Below are 21,220 nucleotides of genomic sequence, written 5' to 3'. Positions count from 1 at the left end.
CCATAGCTCCAAAGTTCTGCATGCCTTCAGTCCTCATTTTGCTATCCTCCAGGTAAGCAGACTTCCTAGAATGTTTCATAACTGTGTACCCAGGTTTTCTTCCTGTGGAAATCAGGGCACCAGTCAAGGGGTGGTGCTGACCTTATCCTGACATCCAAATGAGATGTGGCCAGGGTGTTCACTTCCTTAGCTTTTGGGTGCCACAGTTTACCTCATCTTATCATAAGACTGGATAAACCTGCATTGTCTAGAGTGTGAGAAAGGCACTCCTGGGGACTGTTGTGAAAACATCAACTGTAGAGAGGGAGGCAGACCCATGATCGATGTCCTACTAGAAATACTGCATTAGAATCTCTACTGCATGGCTCCTGAGGTACCACTAGAGCAAGTGAGTGCAGTGGCTACGCACTGTACTGGGGACATAAAACGTCAGAGTTTGATTCTTGTTTTTTTCAGTCTTTTCCACAGAATAACATAATTAATAGCACCCCGCTCTAGAGTCCATCCCCCATGAAAACGAGATCACCTGAAATGACAGAACTTATCTGTGTGCAGACAAATGAAACCAACAGGAAGACTTCTGCAAATTTTCCAGATTGGATTGCCTTCTAGCAAACATTTTCTACTTTTTCCACACTCCAGAAGGCATCAAAAATACAACAGAAAAATAACTACTTACGAATGCTGTTATTCCATACTAGTAGAACACTATAGGATCAACTAAAAGTACACTTTACCATGCTAGGAGGTTGGAAAAAGAAACGAATTACAATTTAAGTTAATCATGGTTTCCTTGCCAAACATTTTGAGCCAGCACATTTAGCACTTCAAGTAGCATCAACATTTCATCATTCAGGCATGTGGATGCTAGGTTATGAGCTGGACGCCACACGCAATATTAAGCAGTTCATTCAGAACACAGGATTATACAGACAGCCTTTGGACAAAACCACTAAAAAGGAGGTTAGCACATGCATGCAATTACAGTAAGAGCACTTGTCTGTTAAGATTTCAACACCACACTGGAGTTCCAGCCATCATCGATTCACATGCTTCTTAATGCAAAAGCCCCACCAAACTTAAGACCAGCTGCACACAAAGCTAACCATGCATTTTCAGACTTGGTACTTTTCACTTTTTTGCTAAAAGTAGAGTTATTTTACTTATCATAAAAACATCCCACTACGCAGCTGTTGGTAGAAAAGACTACAGTGACAGAATCACATAGACCAGAAAGGGCCTTTGGAGGTCTCTAGCCCAATCCCCTGCTCAAAGCAGGTCAAATTAGAGCAGGCTGCTCAGGGCCATTTCCAGACAAAATCTGAAAATCTCCAGAGATTATTTCTGGCTGTTCCCACTTTCTTTTTCTCCATGCACCCAGAAACAACTTTTTGGAGTGTTTCCTCCATAATCTTCCCAGGGAATGAGGCGAGGCTGACCACCTGCCATGTCCACAGATTGTCCTTTCTGCTTTTTTTGAGGACTGGTGCAACACTTCCCTTCTCTAGTCATAGAATCATAGAAGCATTTCAGTTGGAAAAGACCTTCAAGATCATTGAGTGCAACCATTAACGCAGCACTGCCAAGTCCACCACTAAACCACATCTACACATCTGTGAAATACCTCCAGGGATGGTGACTCACCCACCTCCCTGGGCAGCCTGTTCCAGTGCCTGACCACCCTTTCAGTGAATAAATTTTTTCCAATCTAATCTAAACCTCCAACGGTGCAACTTGAGGCTATTTCCTCTAGTCCTATCACTTGTTACTTGGGAAAAGAGACTGGCACCCACCTCACTACAACCTCCTTCTAAGTAGTTGTAGAGCGAGGTGGTCTCCCCTCTTTCCACCTTCAAATATAGTTTAAAGCTCTTTCAATGAGCCCTGCCAACTCCTGTGCAAAGACCCTTTTCCCCCTTTGAGACAGGTGTACTCCGCCTGTTGCCAGCGGGGCTGCTGCCGTGCAAACTGACCCAGGATCAAACAACACAAAATTCTGCCCGCGACACCAGGCTCGCAGCCAGGTGTGGATCTGCTGGCTCTTCCTGCGGCTTCCCTCATGGCTCCCTGCACCTGGAAGGATCCAGGAGAGCACTGCTCGTGCTCCTGATCCCTTAACCAGTCGTCCCAAGGCCCTGGAGTGTCCCTTGGTTGCCCTCGGACTTCTTGTTGCAACTTCATCGCTGCCTACCTGAAAAACCAGCAATGGGTAATAACCCGAGGGCCGTACCGGGGCGGGCAGCTTTCTCCTCACGTCTTTAACCCAGGCCCCAGGGAGGCAGCACCTTCCCTAAGGAGTGGGTCCGCTCTGCGTGTCGGGCCTTCTGTTCCCCTCAGGAGAGAGTCTCCTATGACAATGACCCATCTTTTTTTATGGAAGGTTTTGATACAGGGCATAGGCCGACTTAACCTTGGTAACACCTCTAAGCTAGACAAACCAACACCCTAATTATTGTCTGGTTCCACTTGCAGAGCCTCATCCCTGTTAGGCAAAGGCAGCTGGGAAGGCAGGGTAGTCACAGAGGTGACCTGCCTGCTGCGGCCATGTCCCAATTTCATCTGGAATAGACTGGTACAGTGCTGCGTTTTGGGTTTGGTGTGAGAACAATGGTTAATAAAGCATTGATGGTTTTAGTTGTTGCTAAGTAATGGTTACGTGAAGTCAAGGACCTTTCAGTTTCTCAGCCCCTGCCAGCCAGAGGGCTGGAGGGGCACAAGAAAGTGGGAGGGGACACAGCTGGGACAGCTGACCTGAACTAGGCAGAGGGGTATTCCATACCACAGAACATCATGCTTGTTACAGGGGGGAGCTGGCCCGGGCCTGCTGGTCACTGCTGGGGGACTGGCCGGGCATCAGTCAGCAGGTGGTGAGCAGTTGTATTGTGCATCACTTGGGGGTTATTTTTTCCCCCTCCCTTTGGCTTTTATTAGTCTCCCCTTTCTCTCTCCTTTTCATTACAATTGTTGGGGTTTTTTTGTTTGAGTTATTAAAGTGTTCTTCTCTCAACCCCCAAGTTTTACCTCTTTGCCCATTCTCTTCCCCATGCCTCTGGGGGGTGGGGGAGTGAGCGAGCAGCTGCCCAGTACTTAGCTGCCAGCTAGGGCTAAACCACAACAGCCGGGCAGGAGCTGGCCACCGCTGCCCCTGTCCCTTGAGTCACTGTGTTCAGCCAGGCAGAGAGAGGAGAGGGAATCGCCCTGTCTGCCTGTCGGGCCCATCTCACGGAAGGCAGCATGCGATTCCAGCAGTCAGCCTCTCTCTCTCTCGCACTCACCAATACTCCTTAACCTACTCACCTCCCCACACAGCTCTGCCATTAAGCAGAGTCGTCCCTCTGTCTGGGTAAACCTCCCACAGGAGCACTCACTGCCACCGTCTACCCAGTACTGGTACAAACCGGGCACAGCCTGCAGCCTGGCACCTGGGTGGCAGCGTGTACCCACCAGAGCTGTGTCTGGGCAGCTGCATCCATCGTGGTGGGTGCAAAGTTTAAGAGAGGCCATGGCTTTCTGCCAGGCGGATACCATTGCTCCCTGGTCAAGCTGGCAGGGCTTCAGCACCCACCCTGCTGCACGAACTGCCGCACCACACCTGGTTGTCATGCCCCTGGTCTCTGGTGCTCTCAGGGGCTTCTTCTATAGGTAGGGGTGGGCTCAGCCAAGTCCCACCACGTGGTGTAAGCTGGGGTCTCCCTGTAGCTCCCTCTGCTCCCCCAGAGGTTCCTCTGGTTCAGGAAACCACCCTGCACACAATGCTGGAGTGCTCTGCTACAGATCCTGCCAGCAGCAGAGCCGAGGTGCTCACCTTGGGGGAAGTTCTCTCAGTTGCCAGTTGCCATGACCCTTCAAAGCTAATGGGAGAGTAGCATGACAATGACACCAGCCAGCTCCCTCAGCACTCTGGGATGCATTCTGTCTGGTCCCATGGACTTGCACATGTCCAGCTGGTGTGAGGTCTTCCCAACTATATGTGTATGTATATTGTGGAACAAAACTTATGCTGGAGGAAAGCTTATCTATTTCCTACAAATACAGTGATTTTACTTTTTTACTTCCACAATACATCTTTCACTTTCTCTTCAAGAAAAGGGGACAGCTTAAGCCTTAAAACATAAGCTATTTCTTCCCTAAGCCTAGTTTCTGGTAGAGTTTTTGATTTGGGTGGGTTTTTTGTATTTTCCATGATATCTACCAACTGGCTTCTTAGTGACACGAACATATAACATTTACTTGAATTCTGCTTAGTCCTTATAATTCCAGAGATGCTTTTCAGTGGTGAACGTTATGCGTAAGTTCCTTACTATGTAAAAAATATTTCCTCTTATTAAACACGAAGTTATTTTCTTTTCTGGAGTGGCTCCCTAGCTGTATTACATGATAGGTAGCAAGCAGTTCTCTGTCTCTATACTATTCAACGTTCAGGATACTTTACAGAGGACAAGTAGAAGGACACTAAGATAAGCAGTTTCTGGAGATTTTTTCCTTTTCTCTTAATAGGAAGGGCCTCTTCCCCCTCCCCAGAAAATAAACCAACCCACTTGTCTCAGTAAAGAAGTCCTACAGAAAAAATAGTTCAGATTTGCTTTTGTTTGTGCATCTCTGCATCCCTCCCCTTACTTGAAAAGGTTCTGGGATGACATCAACAATGAGAAGCAAAAGATGGAAGGATTTGCAGCCAATTGATGTGCCTGACAAGCAGCACACTGATACTGTGAAAGAACAACAGGGTGATTTCAGAGCTCGCAACAGCACAAGCCACAGTGAAGTGAAAAGTAAATTCTATATCATCACAAGTTGCTGCAACTACTTCACCATCTGATTAACAGTCCATCAGAACCAAGCAGTGATGGGAGGGTACAAAACATAATCGGTTGTCTTGGTACAGGGCTAGTCACCTTCTCCACCAAGTCACTGAAAAGAAAACACCTCGGGTGATACGTTCCTGGTGAGTTCTCAAGCATACAGAAGTATGTTACCAGGTTTCTGATATGAGAAACTCTTTCTTTAGTACTCGGTGTTCATGGTTTAGGGCACTTCTCCCCAAAAGACTCTGGAACTATCACTGTAAACAGGACTCCCATGTATTCATTACTCTGTGCTTCATTAAAGTACATACGCAACCCCATTTGTTGTAGGTGCTCTCATAGCTTCCTTCTGGGGTACATGGACAGAGACAACAGAATAGCCTTTGGCCTTCTGCCTTTAGCAACCCGTTAAGCCATCCTGGATATTAATGACCTCCATTGTCAAAAAGTGGTTACCTTCCAGTAAGAAACTTTCTAGAGCCAAGTGGAAACATCCTGCTTTCCTTGCACGAACAACCAGGAATAGCTTTTGACCACCCTGAAACTTTCACTCTTAATGTCTTCTAGTTTTTATGCCATGAAAAAGGGAATGATTAACAAAGGTCACAGGGTTCAGGAATTTTCAGCAGTTACCGAAGTGCATACACACACAAACCTGCTTCCATCAGAGACAGGCAGAGACCAAAACCTACTGAGTGCAATACAGCCTTCAACGGCCCACTGTGATCAGTTTATCTCTTATCATTTAATGACTCACTATAAAGTAGCGTGTCATTGGTGACACTTTGCAACCATTTATTACTATTTTGCTACTGCAAGTTGCTAAAATGTCCTCTGTACCCATTAAGTGAAAATAATACACACTTCCACGCTGCTTCTCTGCCCCAGACTTGTCAACCCTAGCAACAAAACTCAGCAATGGAAACTAATAGTTCCACCAGTGAGAAAGCTGGTAACAGTTTTTCCCTGTGTAGTTCAACTTTGTATTATCATTAAAATGAGACAAATTAGATACCTAAATAGTCCTTTATTTGAGGAACTACTATCTTGAAGAAACTAAGTTTATGTCTCAATTCTGGTATCATCAGAATTCTGAAGATATAATGAATGGCCCTCAGAATATTAACTGAAATGAAGAGCAACAGCTCCTGGAACCCAATTTTGAAAAAGAAACTAAACAGCTTTCCAATTTACCCACCTTCTCCTGTCTTTAAGCTAATCTCATTAACACGATAAACAGTCTCATGAGAACAAGTGAAAACTACCTTTGACAGTAAATATAAATATGCAGGTAAAGTCTGCTTTTTCATCAGATCCAGTCCAGGGTAATTGCAGTGTTGATTTTAGGTAAGTTTATTTCCAAATAAAATAATCAAATCTGTAAACACTTCTTAAAAAAAAAAGAGAGAGAGAGATGTTTGGCCAGTCTGTATTTACCTGCACGATCCATTTTCTAATTTCCACATGAATTTAAACTGCCTCACATGATGGGAACTAGTAGAGCACATACAAAGTATTCCTGAAAACAAAATCCAGAAATATCCTCACCATTAAATCCAGTTTGTGATTAATTGCCAGCGCAGAGTGTTCCAGAGCCTTGAAAACAGATGCATAGCAATCACTTAGTTTTGTGTACTTGCCAACGAGAGCTATGGAACACACCTTCAGCAGTCTTTCGTACCTGACAAAAACAAGTTTTTCAGTTGTTACACCAATTTTCACAGAGAAAACATTTTAACAGTGTTTTCTTTTTCTTTAACTTCACAAAACATCATCTAAAAATCTCAAAACTGATGAAGTTTTTAAACCAGACCATTCACAGGTGCTGATCAGCAGCATGCTACTGACCCCAGCCCAGCAGCTAAAAACCTAACTTGAACTAGAACACTTCTAGAAAAAGCAGCAGGAGTTAGAATACCTGTCAGCCATTTTCTTCCATTTCATTAGAAGATCACTTGGTTGGTCATCAATAGGTAAATTTAACCTCTGTTTAAAATACTTAATGATGCCTTGCTCCTCCAACAGGATTGGTACTCGGTAAGTGGAAGAAACATCATGGATAAATATCACCTAACAAAAACAAGCGTAACATAAAACTTATCTAAAAAAATTTCATTGAAAACATACATTCTATTTTTTATATACTACATGTGCTGTCCTGGTGGACACCAAGTTGAATATGAGTCAACCAACAGTATCATGGATTGCATTAGGAGAAGTGTTGCCAGTAGGTCAAGAGTGGCAATCCTTCCCCTCCACCCAGCACTGGTGAGGCCACATCTGGAGTACTGGGTCCAGTTCTGGGCTCCCCAGTAAAAGAGAGACATGGACATAAAGGAAAGAGTTCATGGCCCAAAGTCCCATAAAGGTGATTAAGGGAGTGGAACACCTCTCCTAAGAGGAAAGGCTGAGCAAGCTGGGACTGCTCAGCCTGGAAAAGAAAAGGCTTGGGGGTTGGGGGTGGAAAATCTCCTCTCAGGTATTTCCGTACATTGATAAGGATGCAAAGAAGATAGTGCCCAGCTCTCTTCAGTGGTGCCCTGTAACAGGACAAGAGGCAACGAGCACAAACAGAAACACAGAAGGTTCCCTCTGAACATGTAGAAACACTTTTTCACTGTGAGAGTGACCAAGCCCTGGCACACATTGCCCAAGGTTGTTGTGGAGTCTCCATCCTTGGAGATAGTCAAAAGCTGTTTGAATAATGGTCCTGGGCAACTGGCTGCAGGTGGCCCTGCTTGAGCAGGGGAGTTGGACCTCCCTTCCAATCTCAACTACTCAGTGATTCTACAACAGCAAATAAACGGGAAAGGTGTACTGAAAAGACTGATTCCCTTGAGATTGTAAACCACTGATCTAGACACAAAATAACCGTAGCTTCTTCTCTAATGGCATTGCACATAGCTCCAGGAAAAAGCCTGATGATGCATCTAATTCTTCAGTTCACAAGAAACCGAGGATTATTCTAGGGATTACATTGACATGTGACCAGTGAGATCTAGAAGTGATTCATTAATTTTAAGACATACAGGGGAAATTAAGAATGGCTTTGCAGAATTCTGATGAATACAGTTATGAAAAGTAAAAAAAAAAAAAAAAAAAAAAGGATAAAGAAAAAAATAAGGCTGCTACATACAATGGCACCTAGCAGCACCCCAGTTCAGTCCACTGGATCTAACTACCAGGGACACACCTATACTACACATTCCAGTGCAGTGGATGGACATCTGAGCTAGTCAGAACAGCGCAAGAAGAGTGCAGCACTCTGCCTGGGATCATACACTCAGCTTCTCATGAAAGCTGTGACTGGTACAACTACTCAGCTTCTACCCTAAAAGGCAGAACTTTGGGGAAAAACAACAGTGCCATGAAGACAGGTCCCTCCCTGCCAGGGAGCTCTTATGGAAGTGCAGTTACACATGGGACTCTTGGTCCAGGTAGACTGGTGGTGTAACTGCAGTTGGAATCTGAGTATGTATATGCTTACATAAAAATCACACACCATTTCTGTTCGATTAAACTGCCAGTTGCTTCTCTCTGGCTGGAGAACCAGAAAGGCATTTCTGAAGGATCTTCCAGATGCTAACTCAAGGATCTTGTCTTCCAGAGACAGTAAGATGAAAGGGGCCAGGTGGGGGGGGGAGGGTGGCGGGGGGAGGAGGGAGTAATGGCCACACTGCCCTCTCTGTCCTTATCTGGACTTATACTCAGAAAAAGCTTTTTCTTACACACATGCAGAGAGAGAAGTCAACACTGATACATATTTGAAATCTATTATCCCTTTAATATTATCCATTACATAGAAAAGTCAAATGCTCTCACACGCAAAAATATTTAAGAGTATTTGATTTACCAAAATAACTATTTGAACACCAGTTAATCACAAACTATTAAGGCCAAAATCATCACACTTTAATTATAAAGGGATATATAACTACACAGTAGAGTTTTAAGCATGTTAAAGGACATGAATAACCTATTACATATTATCACAGTAAGAGTGTTCATCATGTGGCTGTGATGACTTATGGACATAAGCAAAACCCCTAGCTTTAACCACATTTTGTTCATCCATTACTATGTTTATAATAATAATAAATAACAATAATAATAATAATAAAATAATGATGAATAAAATATTAATGTACTGACCTGCTCAGGCTCCACATGGCAAAACATGGAAATCTTTTCCTTCACTGCCATTTCTATAGGTTTTGCACTTCTGCAAACAATCTGTCATAACAGAAGGAAAATCTTAAATATTTACTAGGCAAACCAATAGAATATCCTCAATACCGTTCATGGATAAATCTCCTTTGGAAGCACAGCACAAACAAACGTGCCTTTTTTTCCTTGTCCCCTCTTTTGGAGTTCTACAATATATCATAGCTCACAAAGATCTGCTGCCAAGGCAGAAGTGAATCAGTCATCTGCCCATACTGACTCACTTTTATTAATCTTTCTTTGGCATTTTCTGTAAACCTGCTTCCTCATGTTCTCCTTTCTTGTAGCTACTATTGGATACTGTTTGAAGATAAAATTCATAGACTTTGACAGTATAAGCACATGATTAAACCCACTTTGAAATCTATCATCCATCTGGCTGAGACAAATTTAAAGTTAATGCAGTCACAGAAATCAAAAAGATCAGAATCAGCATGAAAATATAAAAGTACAGTAACAGTGGCAGAGATGCATCTCAAAGAAATATAATACAAAGAGGAGGAACATTTCAAGTGAATAGGCAAGTGTATAATCAGTTTTCAAAATGCTGTAAACACAGTCCATTATATCTGCAGATACAGCGTATTCATTAAGCACTTAGCACAGCCCATGGAGAATAGAAAGGCTCCTTTTACATCAACAGCTGAGACTGGCCCAGCATGCTACCTCAGGGAAGCCTGGGACAGACAGTGGGGTATCAGGTATTAAGAACAGGTCTAGCCAAGTTTAGATCAGGCAGCCTGGCAGCACAGTTTATAAAGGACGCCCTCCTGACTGCTGTTATAGGAGCTTCCCCATGTACTGTCTTGGCCTTGGGCTCCTGCCCAAGAGAACAACCATTTAAAGATTTCTTGAAGCAGTACCCAAGCAACTTTATAACAGCGCCAAGAGGCTGCGCTCAGAGTGTAATCTCTATGTTTTAGTGGTCAACAGCAGGCATTTGAAAAAAACCCATATATATATATATACTGGCTTCTGGCAGTCCTGGAACTGCCCCAGACAAGAACTCAAGATGTGAGAAAGTGACTAGATTAGTCGGTTCTCTTTTTACTACATACACAATTAACAGGCTTTTAAAAATGAATGTGGGGGCCCAGGGAAGGGGGTAGGCAGCAGGGCACGTGTCAGGCACTGGCAATTATCTTAAGGGCCTTCCAAATTTAGGCCCTGAAGCTTGGAATATACAGCAACATTGCATTAAGTCTTTCCGTCCACAAGCTGATTACAGTTACCAGGTCACAACAATCTGAAGCTACCTAACACATTCTTCACATATCCCATTTATAAAGGCATTGGTTTTGTAGTTATAAACATCCTTTTTGATAAATGTAAAAAAAAAAAAGTTTAAAAAAAGTCAGAAAGAAGCACAACACAAAATTTAGTTATGTGACTATCCTTTTAAGAATAACTTTTCCTTTTTGAGGATATAACTATTATACAGAAGCTGTGACTATTCTTCTACTTTTTCATTTCTGAGAAAGGCTAAGAAGCTTTTTCTGCCAGTGGACTTTATGGGAATGGAAAGTGCTCAACAACTTCCAGAATCAAGTAAGAAAAATATTCTTTGACTTAACAAGCAGCCTCACACCAAAGAGCAAAAATGTCCTTTTCTGTTCCTGAAGCAGACCTGAAAACAGAGTGTGTCTACAGCAGCACCAGCTTCCTAAGCTCAGGAAGATACAAGCATAAGTTTGAATTGGGGCTGTACTGGCATCTGAAGCTGTGCTGCCCTGGTTTCACTGCTATCAACGCTTGACCAAGCAGATTAACATCAACGGCAGCCAGGTATCACAACAGGGAGCTGCAATCTGCTCATGTGCTCCCAAGTATCAGGGAGGCAAACACTGCGTCCAGAGAATACGCACATACCATTACTAGAGCACTGGGGAGAAAGAACAGGAGAAGTTGAGCATTTGTCATCATTTGCCAACCAGCATGAGGCAAAACTTGTTGGCTTTATGTTCACTATAGTATGTGGTGCAAGAAGGAGTTGAGAGCAGTCCAGCAGAGAAGGACTTGAAAGTTCTGGTGGAATAAAAGCTCAACATGACCCAGCACTGTAGCAAGCATAGCCAGCAGGTCAAGGGGGGTGATTCTGCCCCTCTGCTCCACTCTGGTGAGACCCCACCTGCAGTGCTGTGTTCAGCTCTGGGGTCCTCAGCACAGCAAAGACATGGACCTGTTGGAGCAGGTCCTAAGGAGGCCACAAAAACAATCAGAGGGCTGGAGCAGCTCTCCTGTGAAGAAAGACTGAGGGAGTTGGGGTTTGTTCAGACTGGAGAAGAGAAGGCTCCAGGCAGACTTTATCATGGCCTTTCAGTACTTAAAGGGGCTTTATAAAAAAGATGGAGAAAAACTTTTTAGTAAGGCCTGTTGTGATAGGACAAGGTGTAATAGTTTTGAAGTAAAAGAAGGTAGATTCAGACTAGATGTAAGGGGAGGAAATTTTTTACCAGGAGGGTGGTGAAACACTGGAGCAGGTTGCCCAGAGAGGTGGTAGATGCCCCAGGCCCTGGGAACATTCAAGGTCAGGCTGGATGGGGCTCTAAGCATCCTGATCTAGTTGAAGATGTCCCTGTTTGTTGCAGAGGGGTTGGGCTGGATGACCTTTAAAGGTTCCTTCCAACCCAAACTATTCTATGATTCCAAGAAAGAAACTGAGGAACCTTCCTTGGAAGATTCATCCACGTTTCATATTTCCAAGCAGGAATATTTTTAAAGGTACTTCAAAGGTAGGACTGCTTCTTCTCAATCATGCATAAAGAAATTTGTGACAATGTTAGAATCTAAAAGCATTCTAGGTTTTCCCACAAATTGAACTGAAACTTTATTTTTAGCAGCGCAGAATGATTTTTATGTAAAGATCCGTTTAGAAGAACACCACAGCTACAGAACATATTGCAAGGAGTTAGCTGAATTCTGTTGACTTAAGAATGAATTTGAGTATTTTGATTTCCTGGGGCTTTAATGGAGCAGTGCAGCATGTATTTTGCATTTCTTCTAAAATTCTTGTTGCTCATGGGGGACTAAGGCTTACTCTTTGAACACAGGTTATGCAAGGACACTTCTAGATGTCCCATAAATAAAAATCTGTATTTATTGACTCACCAAATCTGGAGACAAGCCTAGACCCCTCAGAGCTCGAACACTGTTCTGTGTTGGTTTTGTCTTCTGCTCGCCAGTGGCATTAGGCTGGAAAGACATATTTTGAAAGCTCAAATAGCAATTAACATCTACTAACAGAACAGTTACAGGTTAAAAGAGAAAAGTTACTGCAAGTAATAATACTTGCAGGAAGTAAACACTGAAACAGAGCCGTAATATGCCAGAAACAGAAATAGTACCACTGTTACTATGTATGCAAGAAATTCTGTCAAAAAACCACATGGCCCTAATTCAGGTCAGGTTTATTTTAGGATTTTGGGGCTGGTGGTTTTTTTTTTTTTTTTGGTTTGGAGGTTTTTTCTACCCTTAGAGAAGAAGTTTCAATGTAATTGACTCAGGTAGAAAAATAGTATTCTAAAAGTTGCATTTTGCTAATACATAGAGAATGTCCAACATAACACAAAGCCTTCAGTGACTGTCCTTGGAAATAATCAGATGTAGTAAATAATTCTGTTCTCAAATACACAGAATCAATCCTACCGATTGCTGATCAATCCCCTAATCCATAGCTGCAGTGGTTAATAATTCTCTTTTTATTTGTACAAGGTGCAATCGTATCATCATTGCCAACCTTTGCTTATGAAAATCTCCCCAGTGAATACTTACCTCTTAAAACAGTAAGAAAACCTATTTGTAAAGTAAAACACAGATTTCAAATGGAAACATGCTTTCATCCCTGCACAAAAAGTTGTAGTGGTCTTGACTGGAAGACCATTGTACATTGAAGAGTTGATGGTCCTCATCAGAGATCACCTGAGAAAGCCCAGGCCTGTGCGGCACAAATCTCTTGGCCACAGGACAAACTCAGCCAGCTGGTTGTAACAGAGGTGCCTGGAGGCAGCTCCCACCCAGCACCCCCAATCACATCAGCTGCCTGGCCTTGCCTTTATCTAGGGATGCAGCAAGAAGTTCTGTTGAGAACATCCTTTCTGTTTGACAGTAAAAAATGACACAGTTGTTTCCTTGTAAGAAAATGATCTATTAGCTCAAATGATCGAAAGGGGAGAATCTCTTCTAAAGACGTGGTCTGCCCAGCATGCTGCACATCAGGACCATTCAATGCTACTCCACCTGAGGTTCCCATACCTAAAGCAATGTAAGGTCATTTATACTGGGTTTTCTGTAAGTGTTTGCTCTAACAAATTTAATTTTAAACAATACCTAGAAAGTCTGAGTGCCTTTCTTACAGGGTTCATAATGTACCAGCACCTTCACATAAAAAGCAAAACTATATTTACCACTCTAGATATATTAGTGTTGATAACAGAGGTTTTTTAGTAACTTAGAACATTAAAACAGATTTTTACATCAATACAAGTAATTATCAAGGCTTATATTTACCACCACGTGGGGTAAATCTTCCCGCATGAAAGGGTTAGTGGGGGAAGTAAACAAATCTAAAGCCCAATACAGAGCAAAATCTATTTCATTAACTTTAATAACTTACCTGTGGTACTAGACTAACATGTATATTACAGAAGTTCTCCCTTTTTGCTTTGAACTGAAACTGTCTAAATGCTTCAACAAATGGCATTCCTTCAATATCTCCAATGGTTCCACCCAGCTGAAAAAGAAAGCCTGGATATGTCAGAGTGGCAGAAAGCAAAAACAAAAGGGAAAACAAAAAAGTCTACCTCTTAGAGACTCAACAGCTTTTCTGAAATTCTTATCTTAAAAAAAACCCTGACAATTGAAACTTGCAGGCATACTCTGCAAAGAACCCTCACCTATTCTGCACATTTTACGCCCTGTGGAAAACAAAATAATTTTCCAGTTTTGTTATATTCACTTTGCACCAAACACATAAGCTTCCCACGGGAAGATATGTGTTGCTACTGCATAACACATGCTTTCATGCTGCCTTCAAAGTGGTGAACAAGTAACCAACAGTTAAGCTGATATAAAGGTTTTTGTACAGAAAAACTCTATTTTCCTGCCTGTAACAGTTGTGACCAAAAAGATACAGGCATCTAACAATATTATCACAGGTTTCCAACATCAATAAACGTCATATGGACAATAGGAAATAGTATTTACAATTATAAATGACTTGAAATACTTATTACCAAACCAAAACCCAAAACAAAGTCCATCACAAAACTTATTTGTAAGACAGAAGTTAGGTGTCTTTCAATGACACAGAGCTGTAGTAGACTAAGCACCGAATAAAGCAGTGTTTAGCACATAGTCTTTTGTAGTTGTATTTCAGAATGATCTTTCTGTGCCACCAAGTGGCTTTTGACAAAATTGCATACTTGTGTTCACCCAGTACCAGAAAAACTTCTGAAAACTACATTTTTACATGACACACATATTCAGTTTAACGGCTTCAGGATTTTGTCATGAAAAAACATTACAATTATTCTTAGTCCTAAAGAAAAATATTTTTGTCAGGCTGGAGCTGTAGCAAGAAAAAAAACCAAACTCCTCCAAAAACACCCCCACACCTTACATGGAGGTGTAAGAGAAAATTAAGCTTGAAGTTAAAGGACTGATAAGCCCATCACTTATTAATGTCCTTGTGCAACTTCTATATTTAATATTTTTACAGTTGTTTTAATTTAAATGTTTGACTCTTACAGCACACATGATAAAAAAAATCTACAGCTATATCAATAAGTCTGTTTTAATCCAGGCAAATTCTTCTGCATAAGAAATATTAAGCAATCTGCAGCCTAGATCACAAAGTTTATCACACTACTGATTATGGTGGTCACTTCTGGCATTAAATCTATGTCATGTTCTGTCAAATTCTCGGCTACAATCTTTTCCTGTATTTTCCACTGTAACAGCAATACTAGCAGTTACTGACTGCCTTTCCTCCAGTTGTCTCAATGCCCTACTGAGGATGAGTAAAACTCATTGTTTTCATTCTGCAGAACATCAGCAGGTTAAGTGATTAACAAAGTTACCTACAAAGATCTTAAAAATAGCACCAGAAAGTGGGAAACTAACTTACACAGTGTTTAGATATATTCCTTTAAACATAACCACAAGGAACAAGATGAACATTTGAAGTCATATGAAAAGCTGGAATGTTATAGGCCCTCCTACTGACCATAGGAGATTTCAAGCAGTACACAAGTTTTCTTCAAGTCTGTAGCTTGGAATATATGCTTCATATTACAGTAATTGGCTGTATTAATAAACCCTACAGCAGCTCAGTTTCAGCAGTATTCTAGAAGGGATTTAGCCAAGTAAACAGAAGCTGTAGGGATAAAACCACACCTATCATTCTCAGAACAAACCAAAGAATATAAAACTTCTGTCTTTGCATTGCTACTCTCCATAAAACTTCAATCTGACCTTTTTACAGTAAGTAGCAAAGAGAAAGCAAGCTAGTTCTTTGCAGTCACTGCAGATACATATCCTAAAAGGTTCCATACTTGCCTCAATTACACAAATTTGTGGCTCTTTTCTGTCATCATCCACCGGAACTTTTGCCTGATTCATTACCCATTCCTGAACTGCATCAGTGATGTGTGGAACAACTACAAGACAAAAACAAAAGTGGCAAGCATATCTTACTTTAGGCCCATATACCAGTTTTTGCATGCAAAAGGAGGAATATGAGCAGAAAGTCAAAACAGAACTACTAGCTCCTTTTTCTATTCCTCCTTTACTTGAAGCCAGAAGCCCAGCGTTATGGGAATATGCCCATATCTCTTGGGAAGGAGAAAGGAATAAGGTGACACAGCCAGGAGCTGATCACTCTTTTGTGAAGACTGAATGGAATAGTATCCTACAGAATTAAAAATATCACCTTGAACAGTTTTTCCCAGGTAATCACCATGTCTTTCTTTATTAATTACATGCTGATATATCTTTCCAGTGGTGATGTTGTTATCTTTATAGAGACTGATGTCCAAAAATCTCTCATAATTTCCTAAGTCTAAGTCAACTTCCCCACCATCATTCAATACAAAAACTTCACCTGAAAAAGATTAAGTGAAAAGACAGAAAAGCAATAAAACAATCAGAAATTATTAAGCACACAGCAAGAATACCACAAACTTATCTTAGAACTGAAGAAATGTTTTTTAAAATGACATATTACAACAACATATCGATAAAGCACACGCTGCAACTCAATCTGCATTGTCATTCTGTGTGACAATATCAGTCATTACTTTCACATTAAGTATCTATCCCTCAATCATGTATAGTTTTGCAAATAAATTTAAGTTATACTGCCAAAATATTTAACCAACTTAAATTTATTTAACCAGCATTTCAACAGCATGCTACAATCCTTGATTAGAAGAAAACAATCTCCAGAAATCATAAATCAGCAACAAATAAAATATTAATTTACATGTGGGAGCCAAAACCTGTGCTTTTATAAGCATGAGTTAGTACACATGTTCAAAGTGTTCCACTATAAATTCTTGTTGTTTGGATCTATTTTAATGATTAGGGCTTGGATCAGGAGTAAAGTTATGATGCTTCTTCAAACATGACCATTGTTTCTTATTCAGTTGTTTCATCTTGTATATTTGGTTCACTATGTCCCCAGCTAGGGTTACTTCTGACCCTGAAAAATCTAATTAAAATATTCTTCAGGTTCAGACCTTTCTTAGACCTCTAAAGAGTCTCTACTAAAGTTGCTAGATCTTGAGGTAAAGCTGGAAAGCTCTTCAGAAAAAACATAAAATATTTTGCTATGACCCAATGAATTATAGGACTAATGCACAAAAGAAAAAAAAAAAAAAAAAAAAGAAGCAATTCTCCTGAAGGAACAGTGTGGTCTACAGAAATATATATCCCGCCAAGATACAACACTCCATTTCAAAGAACAGTTTAAACAAAACCACCACAATATGTACAACACAGTGGAAGATTTATGCCTGACCCTGTGAGGCCTGAGTACCTCCTCTGTACTAAGAGATCATTTAAGCCAACAGACAAGAGTGGAACCAATATCTCTCATAAACACGCCTTGGACATATTATTAAAAAAACAAACTCTTTAGTTAACTGGAAATCACTAAATTAATCACATTTCTGCCAAACCATTAACAAAAGAGGCTTGCTATTACCCAGTAAGGCAATGTTTCTTAACAATCAATGAGAAACTCTTAAGTGAACAGAGAAGAAAACAAAAAATAATCATTTGGGAATTACATGCCATAGTGTCGCCTCTCCTCTGTACCTGATCCAGGGGAGGAATATATCCTCACAATCTTAAGTCATCACATGAGTCTTACCATCCAAGGAAGACAGAACTTTCCCAGTCAACTGCCTTATTAGCACCAGATGCACACCTGAAAGTGCAGGGCTACTGGATTGGGGAAACTTGGCTTGTTGAGAAAGGTCTTAAAGTGCTGTGCTCTTCCTCCACTTAAAAAGCAAAGCGATCTTTTTTCAGTTCAGGAGATAAACACATTCATCTCTATATCCAAGAGTTTTGGTCTAGACTAAAAGCAAGCCGACAAAATCTGACAAGTAAAAAGAATTTGAAATGTCTACTGGCTGAAGGTACTTTGGAACTCTGAAAGCCATGCTTTTTTAATAAATGTATGAGTAACAAGCCTGACAGCTGAAGGAACATTCAACATTATAAACACGTCAGACTGTCTTACAGCTCATCAGCAATGCAGTCAATACAACCAACGTGGCTTAGAAAACTAACCAACAAAACTAAGTATCTAGTTTAAAATGGTATCATTAGTTGGCTCTCTAAGCTTCACTGATGGTTTTGACTAGATGCTCATTGACTAAAATGAGCACTTAATCTAACTCACGTGAAGACACACTAGAAAGCACTGACACCTGACATCCAGATAACAGCTTACATTCAGTAACTATCGAGGACTTCAGTTTCAAATAAATTTTATAGTACTATTCCAATTTTTATTTTTTTAAATAAAGCTGAACTGAAGATAGCAGTAACTGAACAAGGTCTACAGCTAGGATTTTCCCAACAAAGTGGTATTTTAAGCATCTACTCATATAAGTGTCTTCAACAAACAAGCTTCTCCTCTCTTTACTTAAAAGCAGGCAATGCCCTTAAGAACGCATAGTAAGGAAAACATACAAAAATAGATTGCAAAATAGATTGCAAAATAGATCATAAAATGACTAATAACTACCATACTATTGGATTTATAAAAAAAAAACAAAAAAAACCCAACCAAAACACCACAGTACTGTGAACAAAAATATTTATGCAAAAAGGAACAGCACTGCCCTTCATACCATGTTCATATGGTGAAAAGGTTCCAGCATCTATGTTTATGTAAGGATCAATTTTGATTGCAGTGACACGTAGACCACATGATTTCAGGATGGTGCCAATGCTGCTTGCAATGATTCCTTTGCCGATGCCTGAGATGACACCACCAGTTACCAGGATGTACTTCATTGGCAAATCAGCACAAGCACACAGATACCGAGCTGGAAACCTAAAATGACAAAAGACATACATCTGACAAATGTAAAATCACGTCAGGGAAGAACAGCTTCAGTATGCAAAGAATCTAAGTTTAAATAACCTTCAGAAACTCGCAAAAAAATTACCATTTTTTAATCTGGAGTAGGATTCATCTCTCCCTGTTTATACACCAATACATAAGTACCTAATCCCCACAGACAGTGGAAAAACAGATGCCGTTTTGACATACTGCCCTGTATACCTGAGGCAGAGTTCATACAACATATTCCTCCCCCACGACGGAAAAAGCCAACTAACTTTCAGAACTGTAAATTAGGCAAGATGGATCTCACCCTGGATTCTGTCTAAATTAAAGTGGTTAATAATTTCACATGTAAATGTTTTAAGTTTCAGATTTAGAGAAACACCTTAGAGCACTCATTACTATCACGCATTCAGAACAGCAACCCTGGACAGAGTACCTCTGAGATCCCTGCCATGGCCAACCTGCCAGTCTCTGCTACCCTGTCTAGACTGCAAAATAAATGATTCTTCGCAAAACTATGAGCACTCACAAACACTATACCGTGAAGATAGAAACATGATAATTAATGCATATTATGGTGCTGAAGCCTTGATAAGATACAACACCGTATTTCACAGTGCTCTACAACACTACTAGCAGAAGCAAAAACAACTATTCAGACACAGAAACTTCCTCTCTTAAAAATTCGGTTCTTTATAAGAAGTCCAGATAATTAAAACTGAAAAAAAAAGGACATGCTATGAACTAAAAGATCCAAATACCATACTAGGTAAATCGTATGATTGGGGGGAAGGGGGGATAATCTAATAGATGCTAACATGTCTCTGCCACCTTGCACTGTGTATGAGTACGAATGGTAAGGGAACCAGAATCACTAAAAAAGATTATGAGACCACCCCATACAAATTCAGATAATTACTACTCACTAAAAATTCTTCATCACCCTTTTTGTTGTTACAGTGTGCTGTTCTCGTTGACTACAGGATGATGATGTGTGTATCTCATCCGTAACCGTATTCGCATTACATTCAGGCAGCTGTGGAGGCTAATCACTGGAATAACTTTTGAATAATGACAGCATGGCTCACCCCAGAGCAAAAATTCTAGGGTCAAGAAAATCTTTCCTTATTTAAGTACCTAATTAATCCAAAACAACATGCAACAGTACATAATCAAACTGCACTCAGTATAAACCAAAGCAGTATGGCTCTTCAGCTGCTGGTATTAAGCAGCAACTAGCAATCGAACATTGTAATTCTTCCTTTTATGACACTGAAGGAACATAAATAAGGCCTGGATCTTCAGGAGACAAGTTCAAGAATGTAACAACGCTTATTATCAATGCACTTATATTTCTTGGTAATAGGAATTAATAAATCATTATTTCTTTGTCAATACAGCCAAAAGGAAGACCACAGCCACGAAAAGTATTTAACTCAGAAGAAAAGGATCATTGGGGATTAACTTCTCCCTGCCATTTGATTTTAATACGCAAATTTTTTAATACCATAGATTTTAAAATTTTGAGCCTACCTCTTGTTTGAGACTCTTCCTTAATAAATCAGCTAATGTAATGTCAACATTTCATAATCATCAAAGCTACTTTCAGGAAAAGGAAGGAGGGAGAAATTATTTCAACAGGTATAAATCTTAAGTATGTGCCACTGCAAAAATCTTAAACTCTATCACCTCGCTCACAGGAACCAAAGTGAAAAGCTCGCTGTGGTTTTTGGCAAGAACAGCGATTTCCCAGCAGCTGAAGGAAACACAAAGTTTACTTGCAAAAGACATAAAGACTTCCACGTGGGAAGTCACTTGTAAGAGGAGAAGGAAATAGTGAAGGGCAAGCAAAAAGAGAACACTGGCAGGAAACATTTTGCCGGGAACTGGAAACCGGCACAAGCAGGACGCGAATCGCTCCGTTTCGTGCGACGGAGCCCCGTGCCAACAGGGCTCGCTGCGCTCAGCGGGGACTGCGGAGCCTCCGCGCCAGCCGTGCCGCGCACCAGCCGCAGCCGAGCCGGGGAGCGGGGCCGCCCCCGCCCCGCCGCAGCAGCCGGGCCGGCCGTTACCTCAGGGCGGCGGCGGGCGGCCCAGGTGCGGGCGGGAAGGGCCGGCGGAGGGCGGCCGCCAAGCGCGGGCCGGGGGCCGGGCGGCGCAGAGCGCGGCGGGCCGCCCCCCCCCGAGCGAGCGCCAGCCGCCGGCCGGTGACTTACCGCCCCGCGCCGCCGGCCCGGTTCTAAGGGCGGGCACCCCCGCCCGCAGCCCCACAGCGAAGGCGAGGCGCGGCCGCTGCCCAGTACCGGCTGCGGGGGCACCCCCGGGGGGAGCGGGCGGCGCCCCCCGGCCGCGGGCGGAACGCGGGCGGAACGCGGGCGGAACGCGGGCAAGCCCAGCCCGCCGCCCCCCCTCAGGGTGCGACAAGCCGGGGGGAGCCGCCCCGGCGCGGGCAGAGCAGCCGGGCGGGTGCGGGCGCTCGGCGGCGGCCCCGCGAGCCAGGAGCGCCAGGCCCCGCGCGCCTCCCGCCCCGCCGCCGGCGGCGCTCTCCCCACCTCGCGCGCCACCTCCGCCGCCCCGCCTGCCCCGCCCCCGGCGGCCGCGCGAGAGG

General features: G+C 42.2%; 1 protein-coding gene across 2 annotated transcripts in view; it reads right to left on the bottom strand.

The window, feature by feature from the left end:
* The window catches only part of CTPS2 (CTP synthase 2), a 74,009-nt gene extending 52,823 nt beyond the window's left edge, over positions 1 to 21,186 (bottom strand). Inside the window, exons 1-9 of one of the 2 annotated variants that reach the window (XM_056327098.1) lie at positions 21,165 to 21,186; positions 18,392 to 18,597; positions 15,958 to 16,128; positions 15,585 to 15,685; positions 13,642 to 13,758; positions 12,138 to 12,221; positions 8,958 to 9,038; positions 6,724 to 6,875; positions 6,354 to 6,486 (exon numbers count right to left, since the gene is read on the bottom strand). In XM_056327098.1, the coding sequence (XP_056183073.1) occupies positions 6,354 to 6,486; positions 6,724 to 6,875; positions 8,958 to 9,038; positions 12,138 to 12,221; positions 13,642 to 13,758; positions 15,585 to 15,685; positions 15,958 to 16,128; positions 18,392 to 18,557 (1,005 nt within the window). In that variant the 5' untranslated portion in view covers positions 18,558 to 18,597; positions 21,165 to 21,186. Of the gene's footprint in view, positions 1 to 6,353; positions 6,487 to 6,723; positions 6,876 to 8,957; positions 9,039 to 12,137; positions 12,222 to 13,641; positions 13,759 to 15,584; positions 15,686 to 15,957; positions 16,129 to 18,391; positions 18,598 to 20,828; positions 20,974 to 21,164 lie in introns of those variants that run through there. The other variant, XM_056327097.1, reaches the window with a different exon arrangement.
* Between the last annotated feature and the right edge of the window lie 34 nt (positions 21,187 to 21,220).

Source organism: Falco biarmicus, chromosome 2, assembly GCF_023638135.1.
Source record: "Falco biarmicus isolate bFalBia1 chromosome 2, bFalBia1.pri, whole genome shotgun sequence".
In the NCBI taxonomy this organism is placed as follows: domain Eukaryota; kingdom Metazoa; phylum Chordata; class Aves; order Falconiformes; family Falconidae; genus Falco; species Falco biarmicus.
Note: the sequence above shows the minus strand (reverse complement) of the source record. Positions and strands in the feature narration are given on the sequence as shown.